We start from the raw sequence: 15,954 nt of genomic DNA on the forward strand, positions 1-15,954 counted from the left end.
TTTATATTTGCAGTAGACTTTATTGAGCATATATGAAATTCTGGTCAATAATTTACATCATCTTCTACTTTAGAGAATATACTACTGGTGCACTCACATTCAGCACATTGTTACATATAAATAACATAAATTGCACATGTGTTGCTCATATATAGTGTTGCGTACATCACAACAGGTAATCTCTTGCTATGACAAATATTTTGGCAAATAATGACATCCTTTAATATTCTGATAAAATCTCTCTACAGGCTATGACATAAACTACTGTTCAAAGTAGTTTTTACAATCATGCAGGAGTTGTTGATTATCCAGTTGGCAGAGGTAGTGTGGACACACAATGTTTGTGTGTGCTTAGTTTAGGGAAGTGCCAAGTGTGATCAGGCTTCAGTGGAATACACAGTGGGCGAAACTAAGGTAAACAAAAGTTTGCATTTGTTTGTTGTTCAAGAGTTTTGCAAGAAAAAAAATTGTAACACAGAGAGTAAAAATGAAGGGAAATTGTGTCATAGTTTGTCTTCAAGAAGTGGACGTACCCTTTTTGTTTTTAAAAGTAAAGCCAAGGCAGAAATTCCTTAAGCTTATAACAGCCAGTAGGAGGCGACTCCAGTGGTTGCAAAGAGCAGTCTGTTGCTATATAGATCTATAAGAAAATGAACCCACTGCTCAGCTGATAATTTTCCCTCAGTAAACATTTTCTTCATGAGTTTATGGTCTGATATATCTGGTTTCAAGTAAGCTGCAACCTCTCTGGTGATGAAAAATGAAACTAATGCAGAAGGGCAACTGCAGTTCCTTGAGTGTCCTCTTGCAAAAGCCAATGAATCCCAATAGGTCAAGCGTTGAAATGCACATTGCAGCAGTATTAAACATGTTTACAGCCTGGTTGAGGTCCCCAAAACTCATTTCTACAGAGCCTCTGAAGTCCCAAAAAGGAACATCCTTTTAAATTGTGCACACAAGATCATAACTTGTTTGTATTTATCATTTATTTAGTTTGCTCAAAATAAAATCTTATGCAAACAAATGAATGTCTTGTGTGCAGAAGATATCAACTCCGCCTGAATATCAAGATGTTACTCATTTGTTGTTTAATGCCAGCCAGCATAGTTTGATAATAGTTGTGTTATGTGAACATGATTTCTGCTTTTGTCAACTGTAATTCCATTTTTCACTCGTTACCAACCTCTCCATATTAAGCCCCAATTGTCTTGCTCTTGGTAACTCAGTCGTTACCAGGGCTTAAACTAGCTTTAAAGTTAGCTACACATAGTGGTGATTGAGCGTCGGCTGTTTATATCATTTATTTGCAGTCAAACCTGACTGAGCTGAAGATGGGAAAAGCTCATTAATAGCTTGCAGCTACACACGCTGCTGGTGTGACCCTGTAAGCTGCTGACTTTTGGCTGAAAGTTTTTCATTAAAAAAGATCTGTTGACTATTTGTTTACATAAAAAAACAACAAATGAGACACCAGAAAGCAGTGGAGGACTTAGGGCGGGGCCATCTCTGATTGACACGTCTCTCTCACAAACCATTGAAAAGTGTACTGTTCTATGTTCCTCTGAGGAGTCAGCTGTATATATTTTTTAAATATTTATTTCAGCCAGTTAGCGTTTGAATTTAGATCGGTAGAGATGCATCATGCTAACTAAGCTAGTACTAGCATTAGCTGGAGACTTCTGAGTTCTTGCCTCTTCCAGTTTTGCCCTATCATCCAAACATGATTATCCCAGCTCCAAGCTTCCTACCTTCAAAACAGTCAAAAAAGCGATGGGTGACATTGAGATGATCATGCCCACTTATTGTGTGCAGTCAAATTTGGAGGAGATGGATGACTAAAACGTCTTCCTAACTGAGAGGCATGGTCATTAACAGCAGACTTTACCCAACAGCTATCAGTCCAACAAAATAAAGCCTCAGGGGGCGATGTAGTTTCTTGGGGCTTACCTTGCAGCTTGTTTGTCCAACTAGCAACATGGCATGCAAGTATGAATTTGGAGTTAGTGTCTGTGATTGTTATTGTAACTTGAATGCAGATTTCTGTACATAGATATTAAGAACCGAGTTACTGGATTGCATTTGGGCTGATGTGTTACCCTTGTTTCACTCTCCACATGGACTGTTTTCGTGCTTACAACTGAATTCCTCCTGAAACGTAATGGGTTAATGCTCTGATTATGAAATAGATCCAGAACTTTCCAGACAAACATTTTTTTTTTTGCATACAGTTTTGCATTCTTATGCAGATCTCTGTTAATAGCCGAGAGGTAAAACCTGTCCAGCTCCAACAAAACACATTGATCTGTGTGTGCACACAGATCTTGCAGCACACTTGTTCCCAATTTATTACATTGAGGATCCCCAGAGAACAAGTAAGGGCATTACTGTCAGAAAGTGGGTTAAATTAAAGTTTGTGCAGACCTTGAGGATCTTGATTGTAGCTTGAAAGTACAGCCATGATTACAGCTTGAGGAAGTCAAAGTTGCTCATCATGCAATTGTGTACTGATAGATTCCTCTGAGCTTGAAACCGTTGACATCTTCATTAAAGACAAAGAGTTTATTAAAGCAATCTCAGAGTCTGTTTAACCTGGATTTCCACTGTGAGGATTTGAACTCAGGTCAGACTCCATCTCTACTCCGACTCCATGACATCGACCGGACAGACGGTCCACAGAGCGAGGCGAAGCATTGTTGGATCGACGACTGCGGCAGCACGCCAACACATCGGTAAGATCAGCTCGAAAGGACGGGGTGAAGAAGCCGTAGATTACCGGGTCGCAGCACGTGTTCAGGTTCCCAAAGACAAACAGTATGTGGTGCACGTACTCCGGTGTGTGCTTTATCATGGCAGGCTGGAACCAGTACCAGATTCCCATGAGGTAGTAGGGGGTCCAACAGATGACGAAGGAGCTGACGATTACAATGGTCATCTTCAGGGTCTTCATGCGGGCTTTGGGTATCATGTCGGTTCCACTGCGTCTCAGGCAGTGCTCACCCTCTGCTGAAAACAACAGAAAACATTTCTGTGAGCATATAAACCACCAACTGAAGACTTCATGTTGAGACTGACTTCCACATTGTCTTTTTAGAGACTGCAACAAAGTTTGAAATTTGAAAGTTCTGCATGTGCCTGCATAACCGAGACAATGTGTCCACATCTGAGATAGCCAAACAAGATCCCACCATTTTTTTCCCCAGTGAAGGACCCTCATTGGTTAGCCTACATAGACAAATAAAATCCCTGATGGGCTCCATAAAGGGCCACTAATAAAGCCCACTCAGCACACATTCACTATGCAAGGCTGTTGTATAGATGGTATGCCCATTCATAGCCCATGTATATTTCTTCTCGGTTGCTCTTGTGGACCAAAACACAGACCACTTCAAACCCTACTCGACCCCGATTTAAGCTTTCTTGACCTATGTAAGACCTATGTTTGTCCTCTTGGATGTATGGGCCTGAGGGTCACTTTACAGGAACAGTTATTAAACCCACATCTTCTCTTTCTACCAGTCAAGTTGCCTTACGGACCTGCCTTGAACCTGACTCCACCCCAGTTCCTCCATTTCTGCTGTGTCTGATTTTACCAGTGTCATATGTATTGTCACTGATGCCCGCTTTGTTCTGTACCCTGGGGTTCTTAACTGCTGCTGTCCCTCCCTTGTTTTTTTCATGTATGCACAGGAAAGGAAAAGGAGGTATGCGCTCCCTGCTTCTGGCTTTGGCATTTCATGTATGCATATGGAAGGGAACAGAGCTCTCAGAACAGAGCCATACCCCCAAATATAACTTATTGCATGAAAATAATAAATCTCCTCGAAGAAAGTGGTCCTGACTGAAATAACGTTAAACTTGAGCTGGATGAGATGAATTGTTTAGATAAGAAAGTATCATAGTATAATGACAGGGACTAATCTTAAAATTACTGTAGCTAGTGGGCTAACTTAGCTCTGTAGCTAACACAAACTGTATTCAGAGCCTTACAGCTGGCAAAGTCAGCTGTTTGTACCACTAGCTTCATGGCTAATAGCTTTAGCACTACATTTATCGGAGCAAGCTGTCATGCAGAAACTCTTTTTTTCAGCTGGAGGGGAGTAAAGTGTCAAGCGATACAGAGCTGAAAATGACAGTGCTATACTTCACATATTTCTTTCCATCAAATCAGCTTGTTTTCTTCAGCCGTTTGAAAAGAATCACCAGTAAAACCACCCTGCACCAAGTGTCCCACTGTTTTCTATGGGGGCTGGGTATCACTGAATAAGAATGTCCTTGGTGTCATGCACCAATGTTGCCAACAAGCAACGCTGAACTTCCAGTTGTTTCAGACTTGTTGCAGCTCATGTTTCACGGATAAACTAAAAAGAGCGAGTACGTTTTAAAGAGAAACCAAATAACCTTACATTAAAAACAGTTCAACGCCCAAAAGTATAAAGTGCAGGAAGGCATGTATCTAAAAACTCACCTAGGAAACATATAAACACCTCAGAGCCCTCCTGTGCCTAACCAATAGTCAGTGTGCAACCTGCAGCATTTAAAAGGATAATGAGCATATGTAACACCACCCATTTGTTTAACCTGAAAGCAAAAAGCAACAAAGGAGATAACATTTAGATCTTGAAAAAATAAGATCCAAGGTTGCAACAGGCACATTAAACCACCTAATGAAATAACCTGACACTTCTTAAGAAGTTAACAGACAAATAAAATGTCCCCCAGAGGAAGTATTAACCACATCACCTCAGCTGCAGCCACAAACATGCAGGTGGTGCAATAAATCAGGATTGATGAATCCGATTAAACGTTGTTTCATTTCTTTGACCTCTGCAGGGAAACAACAGCTGAAAACTTTTGGGAGATTCTGTTATTTTTAAACCCTATGATGACGTACTTTGGAAACTATTATTTATAGTGACAAAAAATTGGAACTTATCTGGTAGATTGCTTCAGCCTGCGGCACTAAAACAGGCTGTAAGGGCGGCAACATCATCCTCAGGGTCAACATCTGGTCCAAATATATCCAACATGAGTTGTTGTTTTTGTCCCTGACAACATTACAGAAATGATCTCGATAGAGAGAGAGGCTTCTTTTCAATTCCACAATTTCTTTTTTGTCTTTCTTTCTCATTTTCTTTCTTTGTCCTTTTATTTTGTTTATTCATTCATTTGTGGTTGTCTTATTTGTATCTTTGTTCTGTCTGTTTTCTGTCTTTCTTTCTTATTTTCATTATATTTTCTTTACTTTTCTTTATGTTTCTTGCTATATTTTTTCTCTTTCTTTCTCCCTTCCTTTTTAACTTTTTTCTATTTCTTTTCATTTTGTCTTCTACCCATTCATCAATTTTTTCAGTTTTTCTCTTTCTTTTTTTCTCTTTGTTTTCTTGTTATTTCTTCCTGATTATTTATGTACCTAAATATTCTTTCTGTCTTTTGACTTTCTTCCTTTTTCCCTTTTTTTCTTATTTCCTCTTATTCGCTGTTTCTTTCTTTCATTTATTCATTGTTTCTTTCTTTTTTATTTATTTTAATTCTCTCTTTCTTACTATGTATTTATTGCCCCCTCTTCCTATATTTTTTGTCTTTCTTTTTTTTCTTATTTCTTTTATCCATCTTCCCTCTTTTCTTTTCAGTATGTCTTATTTGTTTTAGTTTTTTCTTTTGTTTTGTATTTTTTGTCTTTACTTTCTTACTTTTTTGATACTCTTTCTTTCTGTACTTTTCATTTTCATCCTTTCTCTTTCTCCCTTTTCTTGAAATCACCAAACAGCACACGATGTAGATAAACAAAAACTGATACAGTCAGGTGTAGATCAGTAGCTCACTGTCCTGTTTTTAAATCTGTTTCTTTGAACGGAGTCTGGATGGAGCTGCTGGTTTGGCTCAGTGTTTTTTGTTCACTCTTTAGACAGTTAAATTTGGAGTATTTCTGTGACTGTTGATTTTCTTTTACTTTTTAATAAGAAGAGACTTCACAAGAGGTCATTTACTGTTTTCATCCCTGTCATGAGCTCTTGCTGTATCAAAGTAAGAAAAGGTTGTATTAAACTGTTAGTTGTAAATGAACAGAAGTGATCTGCAGTGTTTGGTAGAAAAATGTCCCTTCTTGCCCTCCGTAGACTCACACACCTTTGCTCTTGTGCATTTGGCCATTGATCTTGGTGAGGATGCGGGTGTAGCAGAAAGTCATGACCAGCAGGGGGAAGACATACAGCGTCACAAAGTGAAACATGTTGTATGCCGTCTCCTGCCACAGATACTGGAAACTTCCATGGGTGACACACTGAGTGAAGTCCACTCCGTCTGCTTTAATGGCCCGGAAGATGAAGAGCTGAGGATGAAGAGAGTGAAGAGAGATGATCGATGAGTTTCATGCAGTCACAGAAAAACACGAGTAAAGTTTGTTTATTGATTAAACAAACTTTAGATCCAAAAACCAAAGAGTCACAGGCTGTTTTTTGTCTGGTTGTGCATTAAATGCATTAAATGCATCATTTTAATGCACCTCAAAACATCAAAAACACTTGTTCTGAAAGCCGATGAATCTATTTGTAAAATGTATCTATCTCTATTCACAGACGTGGTTTTGTTTGAGCTGAACCCTGAGCTTTAAATGTTTGTTAATCGCAATCATGTAAAAAGTGTTAAAGAGGAACATTAAGCTTAAAAAAACAGATTACAATCCCAAAAAGTACAAACTTGTCATGACTTCTGATGCACATGCAAAGTTCTTTACCTCACTGGGTGACATACATAATAAATACACGGAATTATCGGTTATCTACGTATTAATTAAAGGAAACATATTATGCTGATCTGTATTTTAATGAATACACATAATGTTAAAGTGTTGGATGTCCATGCTAAACCTCAAAGTTTAAAAACAAGACATACACAGGTGTGAGTGTAATCCCAAGACGTCTATCTCAGCTCTCTGAAAGGCTCTGCCTGAGCCTGACGGCAGGCTCTGTTGTCCTATCAGGACAATGTTAAAGGACACGCCCATCAAGCAGCTCTGTCAAGGACAAACCCACCTTGGAAAACGTCTCGTAAAAGATTCTCGGAATTGTTCTTTTGGTAGTGAAGGAAAGTCACAGCTATTGTCTCTTCCCGAAGATGAAGGCACCAGGAAACAGTGGAGTTTTTAGCTGTTTGTGTTCACCACTTCACCAATGACTCCTTTGTAAACAAAGGCCAGACCAAGATGTATTTGAGTTTCATCTGTGACTGAGACCTGGTGCTGTTCATCTATAAAATCATCCATAGAGACTCAAAACCACAAGCTATAAGTAACATCCCAACTGCAGGTAATATAACACAAAAGTTAACATTTGCTAACTGGGCTAAAAGGGTGCTAACGGCTCGCGCATAGACTGTATAATAAATGGCTGTAGCATCCGTCACCCATCTGTTTCTGAAGCGCTGTTTTGAAGCCAGTCGGTGGCAGGAGCCATATTGGAAATGCTGAACTGAACCTAACTTCTGTCGAGCTAGTGTGAGGTAAAGAGGCGGGGTTTGAGCCTCCTCGCCAACAGCTACAGTGTTCCCGCCTGTCAATCAAGTCAGCTGTGCCTCTCACAATGGAAAACTCGTAATCTTAATTTCTTCTAAACTGCCGTGTTCTGAAAAAATTAATCCCCCATACGGTGTGTGCCGATTGAGAAATTAACTTTTCAGACTTGTTTTTTGTCCAAGCTATAAACATGTTTATTTCTGCTGTAAAGATCAGCTTTTTTGAATTGATGTGCATGTGGTTTCTGGTACCTCTGGAGCCAGCCTCAACTTGAGGAGCTGCAGTTTTGAACACTTCCGCATTGGCTTCAATTCTCGCAGCCAGAGGTTGCCGCTTGGGCTAGCCTCAGACTGAAGGCATAACTTTCAGGTTGTTTCACGACAACGACGCTGTTTGAAAATTAACACCTACGAGCTATGTCTAACTTTGTATCACTTGAAAAGCAGACAAAACTAAGCGTTTCATGAGAGGCTGAATAAAGCTGAAGTGAAAGTTTTCATAGATGCCAGTTTAAGGTAAATTAGAAGTTTGTTGAGCTGAGTACCTGCTAAGTTACTCTATAGATGTCCCAGACTGACATAATGAAAGGTAACAACGATTCAATTAGGTCACCTTGAAATTGGTTGCTAGAGTGCATGTTTTTCTTTGTCGAGCACTCACACTATATGAGATAAGAGAGCACTGTAGACTGGTTGCTTTTGTAAAACTGTGATGTTAGTTATTTGTAGTATAATTTGATCTATGTAGTGGAAGACTCAAGGACTCTCTTATTGTGTCTCCACTGAAACCAGGTTTTGTTTAATTTGTATATTAAGACGTATGCAGGCAGATTCTGGTCACTGTGAAGCTTTGTGGATAGTCCAGTCTCCAGATCCTAAATTTAACTCCATGGTACGGCTGTAGCATAATAAAAAAGAAAAATCAATATTATTGGATAACTTGTGTAGAATCTGTAATGATATCGATGCACAGTAAATGGTTTGCTGCTGGAAACATAATTTTATCAGGAGAGAGATCGATGCAGCGCTGTAAAGTGTCGCACTGATACAGACTGATAACACTGCCTTTCAAACCCTCTGTCCTCTCTGTGTGCAGCCTGCATGCTGCTCTCCTGCAGTTTATCTGCTTTAAATTCAGTGTCTGTCAAGTTTGGCCTTTTCATGGTGTAAAATAGCCTGGCTCGCAGCTAATGCATGCTAGAATACAGCCCTGTCACTGGAACATTTAACAGGGATACAGGATGGTGCAGAAGGTAGGAAGGGTCAGTAATCTGCTTTCAAACACCTCAGTTATCTGTTCAGTCTGACATACAGGCAAGCAGCTTCTCACCCTGCCGCTTTATCAGTGACAGATCAGACCCGATCCTCGAACAGGTTTAATACTGTCCAGGTTTATTTCTGGCTTGGCCTCCTCCTCAGAGGAAAGGCTGCAGGATGCACGACACAGTCAAAGACCCGTCAAGTGAAGCCAGAGAGTCTCTTCAGCGGCATTAAATCTGTTCACGGGCCATTTCAATTTAAGGCCTTTTCGGCTTCATTAAAGGACAATTCAATTACTTCTAAAGCCTGTGTCTTTTTTTTAAACAGAATTTAGGTTCTAAATGACTCAAAGGTACGTTAAGTTTCAAAATGTCTTCAGTTATTTGCCTCATCTTGCAACAGGTAAACAGGTTGTAATGTCTGCAAAATAATCCTTGATGGATCAAAGTGTGTCCACAGTTCTTGTTTTTGTCCCTGAAAGACTCAGGTTGTTATTCTAAGTGTCTGACAGCATTATAGAAAGGATCCCTACAGAGGTAGAGTTTTTAGTTCAAGAGGAAGATGATGTTTAACCACAAACAGCTGCTACAACACTCTGTACACCACACCAGACTAACAGGAGAAACAGTTGCATAGTTGAAATATGTATGAGGCCGATAGCTTCATCTCAACCATGTTCTTCAGTGTCGTCAGTCACTACCATACAAACACAAGGCAATAGGCCTCACGAGTGGACCAATGTGCAAACAACTGTGTGCAAGTGGTGCTCAATACTGTTGTTGTGTCTCGTTGTAATCAGTTTATTATTTCCTATGCCTTTGTGAAGACTAAAATTAAGAATATAAATATATAAAATTCAACCTGCCACAGTGGCTAGTGGGAATGACTGTTACACACCGCTGCTGAAATCCACACACATGTGACACGTTAGCGGGTGTTCAAGTCGAGCCCTGTTGATTAATAGCCACCACCATGTGCCATCCCAACATCCTTAACTCTGATTGGCTCTTTGTTATATGAGGGGCGGGACATATGTTAAAACCATCACATCTATTACAGAGGACAAGAGAGGAACCAATTCATCAAAAAGTTCACGTAACTTATTCATGCCTCCTTACTGTCAAAATCCATTCACAGGGAGAGTTTTGGTGCTAAAAAATTGATAATGACATTGAAATGTATTTAGAGTAAAATATGACTTTGGACAGACATCTTCTTTCTTTTTGAGTCCTCAAAGAGTTAAGCTTTGAAGTTGTTGCTACGCTGTCGTGTTACTTTTTAAAGGTCTAAACATAATACATCCATAAAAATAAATCTACTGGAGCATCTCCCGAACTTTTGTATTTACTTTTCAATTCAATCAACACAACTGTGTAAAATAGATCAAGGTTAAAAACACCCAACTCCCCTTTAATGCTCTCTTTGCTAACTGTTAGCAAACCTTCACAAAAGCTCCATGGACTTAAATCTCAGCTTGTAACTTCCACCTTTCTGTACCTGAGGGGAGGCGAGCAGCAGACTGAGGCTCCAGGCCACCAGCAGCATGCGTCTGTTCCTGAGTCCAGCATCCAGAGAGTCCAGAGGGTGCAGGATGGCCCGGTACCGGTCTAGACTCACCACCACCAGTATGAATGCCGCTGAGTGCATGGCGAACAGCTTCAGGAAACATAGCAGTTTACACATGGCATCCCCAGCATACCACTGCACCGTGATGTTCCACACAGCGTCCAGCGGCATCACCACGAACGTCATCACAAGGTCAGCTGAAGCCAGGCTGGCGATGAGCGGGCGCAGGTGTGCAGCCAGCCGATAGCCCCGCCCCCAGCACACACTGATCAGGACAGACAGGTTACTGCAGGCGGCGAACACAAACAGCACCAGAGTGGCTGTGACACGACACTGAGCCGCCACCGTGAAGGAGGGAGCCTTCCAGGGGGGAGGAGACGGAGGAGAAGAGGAATTCATCAGAGACAGGATGGAGACGTTTAGAGGACCATCACGGGGGGAGACCCACAGAGAGAAGTTTCCTGACATCCTGAGACACAGAGGGACCACAAGAATTACACACACAGAGAGCCTCATGCTAATCACAATCACTGAAATTGTAATGTCAGTCTGATGAAGGAAATGCTTTTATTATAACCCAACACATCTGTCTGTGTTGGGCTATAACATCTGATCCTCTAAAGTACGAGCAAATGCTTTCAGAGAACTCTAAATTCACTGGTCACAGAAACTCTTTCATCAACCTATAACAAAAAACAACTTTCAGCCAAGACTTCTTCTCAGTGCGCTGCGTTATTTACTCTCCAAACCAAAAGAGAAGTCAAATTCACCCCTCTAGAACAGCTGCAAAATAAACTCTGTCATTTCTAGATTCATTACATCCTCCAGACAAGCGCCTGTTCATCTGTTTGTAGTGAGTCTCAGTTTCACTGTAAATTGTAAGTTCCACAGAGGCTTCACTCTGGCTTACTTTAGCAGTCTGAACCTGAAAAAGAAACTGAAGTTATGTGATTTTCTGTAATCAACAGGTCTAAAGTTTGCTGAACTAACATCATGATGCAGATTAATCAAAAGTCAAGCTTTGTCAGGCCTGTCCTCAAGAGAATAAGAAAACTACTTTTACTATGTTTGTTTGTTGAATGGAGGTGGGATCCGTCATTCCTGATGCATTCCAGGAAGTCAGGAAATCTTTAGTGACAGCATCAAGCAGATTTGTGTCTCAGTGTAAATGTTTGATCTAGAACAGATTGTTAGCTGCCCTTCATGCCAATATCTGTTCATAGAGAGAAAGAATTCCTCCTCAGATTACCAACAATGGGAGCCAAGATGTCATTACACTGGATTGTGTTTCTCCTGCTTTTGCTCTCCATACAGGCAGTTTTCCCTGCAGACACCAAAGCCTGCTGACACCTTGGTCAATACTAGTCAGACTACAAAAAAAAGCCATGACACTTATTTAAGTCTTGTTTGTACGAATTCTACATTTTTACATAAAATCTAAAAAGTTCAGATTGTTCGGTTGCAAACTTTAAACCCATACATAGATACATACATAGATGCTGATGCTTTGTTGAAGTGTACTGTTGTATACGTTTTTAAAACTTATGGATTGTACAATTGTTTTGTAATGTTATGAATAAAGATAAAGTGTTTGGACTTTATGTGTTTGCAAATTCACCTTCACATTATTAGAGCAGCTGATTAATCAAACTGTTGTTTTTGTTTGTGGGCCCCAGGCATCACCTAAAGTGTAAATGTCTTATATGTATTATATTCTTTTGTTTGTCTGTTTGTTTTCAGACTTATTTGGTCAAGCTCGGTTTTCCTTTGAAGTTGTCCGAGACTTAAACACAACAGCACCAGTAGACTGGTTTGTTCTGGATGGTCTGGGTGCAGGAAGGTAAATTATTTAAGAACCTGTCTTGTTGCAGGTTTAAATATCCTCCATCGTATCTCACATGCAGTTTATTCTTTGAGTAATTATCCCACACAAGTTCCCGACTGAACTACAGAGAATGTGAGACCATAAATCCAGGCCTTTCTCTACATATTATTCTGCAGGCTCCTGTGCATGGCTGTGGATTTACAAGAGAAACTGTCAGCAGTGTTGAAAAGAAAACGCTCTGCAGATATCCATATTTCATGTCAGTATTTTTGGTTTCTGGATATTTCTGGTTAATGGATGCTTTCAAGGAGGTGAAGTATGAAGACATGGAGACAGAAAGTCAGATTCAGGGGACTCGAGAAGCTCCAAGATCTTCTTCCTCTTACCAAAAAAAGGTTTGTCTTTTTCTTCGTGTCCAAGGTACTGGATTTAACATAACAAATACATTTTAATAAATAAATTGATAAAAAACTTAATAAGAAAGAAGAGAAAATAAACTAAAAAATGCAAATATTAATTCAGGCGGTAATAAAAAGACCTCAGTAAAAAAAAACATCCTCTAAGAAGTGATTTCAAAATAGACTCTGGTTAGAGACATCTTATCTGAATGTTTATTTCCTTGTTCCTTTAATATCCAAATCTAATGTATCCATACATTATTTTTAATGTAATCTCAACATGGTAAAATTTAAAAATTCCCTTGAGGATTTCAAGACTCTCTGTAAATATGGTTGAATTCATTTTTGTAGTCGTTTCAGAGCCGAGGAGCCCTGGGTTAACTTTAGAACCAGAATCAGGTTCAGGTGGGTTCACACACAGGGATTCAGTTTAAGTGTTTATATCTTTTCAGATATCTTGTTTTATTTGTCGTCCCAGCTCCCCTCTCCTGTTTTACTCTCTTCCTTTGTTTAATTTCCCACCTGATGGTGAGCCCCGCCCTTATTGTTTCCATCTGCATCTTCCCTGTCTCACCTGGCCCTGATCACTCCAAGTGTATTTAGATGGGACCTTTTCCTGTTTTTAGTGGCCATGTGATCGTCAAACCTAGCATTTTTTATTCATGCTGAACTTGATAATAATGCCTTATAATCTATGTCTTTCCCATCCCTCGCTCCTCATGTGGATCTTTTTCTTTGCTTGTTTTTTGATGGTTACTATTTTCCTTTGGGTATATCTATGGCTGCCATCCCAGTTACCCTTTTACTATTGAATTAAACAAATCCTGCTTAAAAGTCTGCTACTCTTAAGTCCTCTCACTCCATGATAAACTTATGGACTAAAATATACACTACCAGTCAAAAGTTTGGACACACCTTCTCATTCAAGGGTTTTGTATTTATTTTAATTATCTGAAACACGGTAGATTAATACCAAAGACATCAAAACTATGAAAGAACAAATACGGAATTATTTAATTATCAAAAAAATGTTAAACAAACCAGAATTTGTTGCATATATTTTAGATTCTGTAAAGTAGCCCCCTTTTTCCTTCATGACAGCTTTGCACACTCTTGGTGTTCTCTCAGTCTGCTTCATGAAGTGGTCTCCTGGAATGGTTTCTAATTAACATGAGCCTTGTCAAGAGTTCATTTGTAGAATGACTTGCCTTCTTAATGTGTTTGAGACCATCAGTTGTGTTGTTCAGAGGTAGGGTTAGTACACAGTGGATAGCTCTATTTGAATACTGTTGTAATCTCTATTATGGAAAAAACAGATTATTTCATAGTTTTGATGTATTCAGTATTAATCTACAATGTCGAAAATAATTAGAATAAATAAAAACCATCGAATGAGAAGGTGTTCCCAACTTTTGACTGGTAGTGTACATACAAAGCATTTTGTCCATTTTAGTGCACCGTAGTTAAGCTGCTGCAGTGTCTTCCTGAATCCTGCTGCTGCTGTAACTGAAAATAAGACCACTGCACTTTTGAATGCCACATTTCACAAAAACTGTCAGACGACTCAGTTGACGAGTCTAAATTAACCTGCACTTTGTTTCAAACATGATTAATAATATGACTGAAGTATACTTTGAGTTTGAGCTACCACCTACAAGCTAAGCATACAGGTGAAAAAAAGCTCATCAGACTGAAGTCAGCGGGAAAGTGCATCACAAAAGTTAACAGCACTATTAATGAGATAAAGAATCACCTTGGACCTGAGGGCGAAACTAAATCAGAGAAGTTAACAACAGCGCTGCTGAATGGGAGGAAACTGACTGCAGGTCAGTCAACAGTGAGGAAGAGTCAGGTCTAAAGGGACATCCTCAGGTTGGCATGTTGTGACCAGTCACATGGGACAACCGTTTCAGGCATACAGGACCTGTATGAAACAAGCAACCAAACTGGAACTCCTGAAAAGTGCAAATGCTGTCAAATTAACCAGGGATCACTGCACGTCAGTGAGTAATCAAAATGATCTCAAAATAACTGCACACCATGCTGACACTGATTGCACATTTTGTACATGCACTCATGCTTATTTCTTAATGTGCAATAGTGTTATCCTTAATAAAATTAAATTAAACCCAGTCTCTCCCTCTAAGCAATGGTTTCAGACTATGCTGGTGAAGCACTGCATCATTTGTTTTGAAATACTCTGTATATCTTTGAGTGCAAAAAAATTAGCTGTAACATTTGTGCAAAAACGTGCAAGGTGTTGCAACAGCAGTGTGCACAGTTTTACTGCATGAACTACAGATATATTCAAATGCTTGTCTATATCAGCATTACATTTTTTAAAATATGAATAAATTCAACATAAATGCAACAACACAGGGGTTAAATCATTGCAGAAAGATAATGTGCATTATGTACAGTTTAAATCAGTGACAGGCTAGATCCTCCAGGACCCATTAAATGTGTCTATGCCTAAATATTTCTAGCTCTTGTTTATGCCTCATGTTTGCTCCTTAAGCTACACCACTTGAAGCCCACCTCAGCCAGGTGAGGCTCCATATAGGCCCAGGTAGGTCGTATTGTCCTATGTGTTAAAATGAACAACAATTCAAGCTGTTTTTATACAGAACCCCAAGAAAAGCACGCTCTATGGGTTGAGCAGCTGTGATAAATGCACTTTGTACTTTTGATGCAGAGTACAGTGGCGTTATTTGGGCTCAAAGCGGTACGGCAGCGCCCTCTGTCGGCTGAATCCTGCAGCTCTTCGTGTGTTGTTGCACCAAAGACTGTCAGCAACACGATGATTCATTTTCACTCAATAAAACCTGGAAGCCTCCAATAAATCCTCTGCTGTCTTTATAAAGACACTCTGAAAGGAGTCAGTGTCCTCTTTCTGTCACTTTCTCTTCATCCTCAGCTCCACACATCTCACTGCATCACTTCTTATGTGGAGGGATGGGAGAGGGGGGGGGACGCGCCCTCGTCCCCCGCCGACCTGCTCTCACTCACACAGACTTATGAACCTTAAATCTGTAAATCACTTAAAATACAGTTAAAGAAGAGAAAGACAAGCAGCTGGGTTACCTGGTGAGGGCTCTATTCAGTCTGCCGGTGGTCCGAGGGGATCAAACCTGCAGGATTCCGGTCCCGGATCGGAGCTTTCCAACGTGCTGAAGCATCACTTCTCCCGTTCCATGCCCTCCGGTGCTTTAACCCCCCTCACACACTTTTTAATCACCTATAAATCATCGATTCAACCGGATCACTGTGTTTCTGTCTATCGCCTCCATCTCCCCCAGGTTTCTGCCCTCCACTGTAAAAATATGTTGCGTGAACGACGTGAGGATCGATGTCGATTGGTTAATTAAGGCTGGTGACGTGCGGGGTGTTGCAGCG

At 40.1% G+C, this 15,954-nt stretch overlaps 1 protein-coding gene across 3 annotated transcripts; it reads right to left on the bottom strand.

Moving 5' to 3' along the window:
• Positions 1-15,954, bottom strand: LOC117828094 (gonadotropin-releasing hormone II receptor-like). 3 transcript variants are annotated; one of them, XM_034705088.1, is made up of 4 exons: positions 15,643-15,954; positions 10,267-10,804; positions 6,127-6,328; positions 1-3,000 (listed from the first exon to the last, which is right to left on the bottom strand). In XM_034705088.1, exons 2-4 carry the CDS (start codon positions 10,801-10,803, stop codon positions 2,585-2,587), a joined length of 1,155 nt encoding a protein of 384 aa, XP_034560979.1. In that variant the 5' UTR covers position 10,804; positions 15,643-15,954; the 3' UTR covers positions 1-2,584. The 3 variants fall into 3 exon arrangements, with proteins under 3 accessions (XP_034560979.1, XP_034560977.1, XP_034560978.1); XM_034705086.1 differs by having other exon boundaries at positions 1-3,003; XM_034705087.1 differs by lacking the exon at positions 15,643-15,954 and adding an exon at positions 14,312-14,441 and having other exon boundaries at positions 1-3,003.

The sequence above is a fragment of the Notolabrus celidotus genome, chromosome 16 (genome assembly GCF_009762535.1).
Source record: "Notolabrus celidotus isolate fNotCel1 chromosome 16, fNotCel1.pri, whole genome shotgun sequence".
In the NCBI taxonomy this organism is placed as follows: Eukaryota; Metazoa; Chordata; class Actinopteri; order Labriformes; family Labridae; genus Notolabrus; species Notolabrus celidotus.

Bases quoted from the DNA above. Each gene is read 5' to 3' on its own strand.
- LOC117828094 (XM_034705086.1), bottom strand. From the start codon at position 10,803: ATGTCAGGAAACTTCTCTCTGTGGGTCTCCCCCCGTGATGGTCCTCTA. The intron at 6,329-10,266 runs GTACAGAAAGGT...CTTCATCCTCAG, and splicing joins TGCTGCTCGCCTCCCCTCAG to CTCTTCATCTTCCGGGCCAT. The intron at 3,004-6,126 runs GTGTGTGAGTCT...TGTTGTTTTCAG, and splicing joins CCAAATGCACAAGAGCAAAG to CAGAGGGTGAGCACTGCCTG.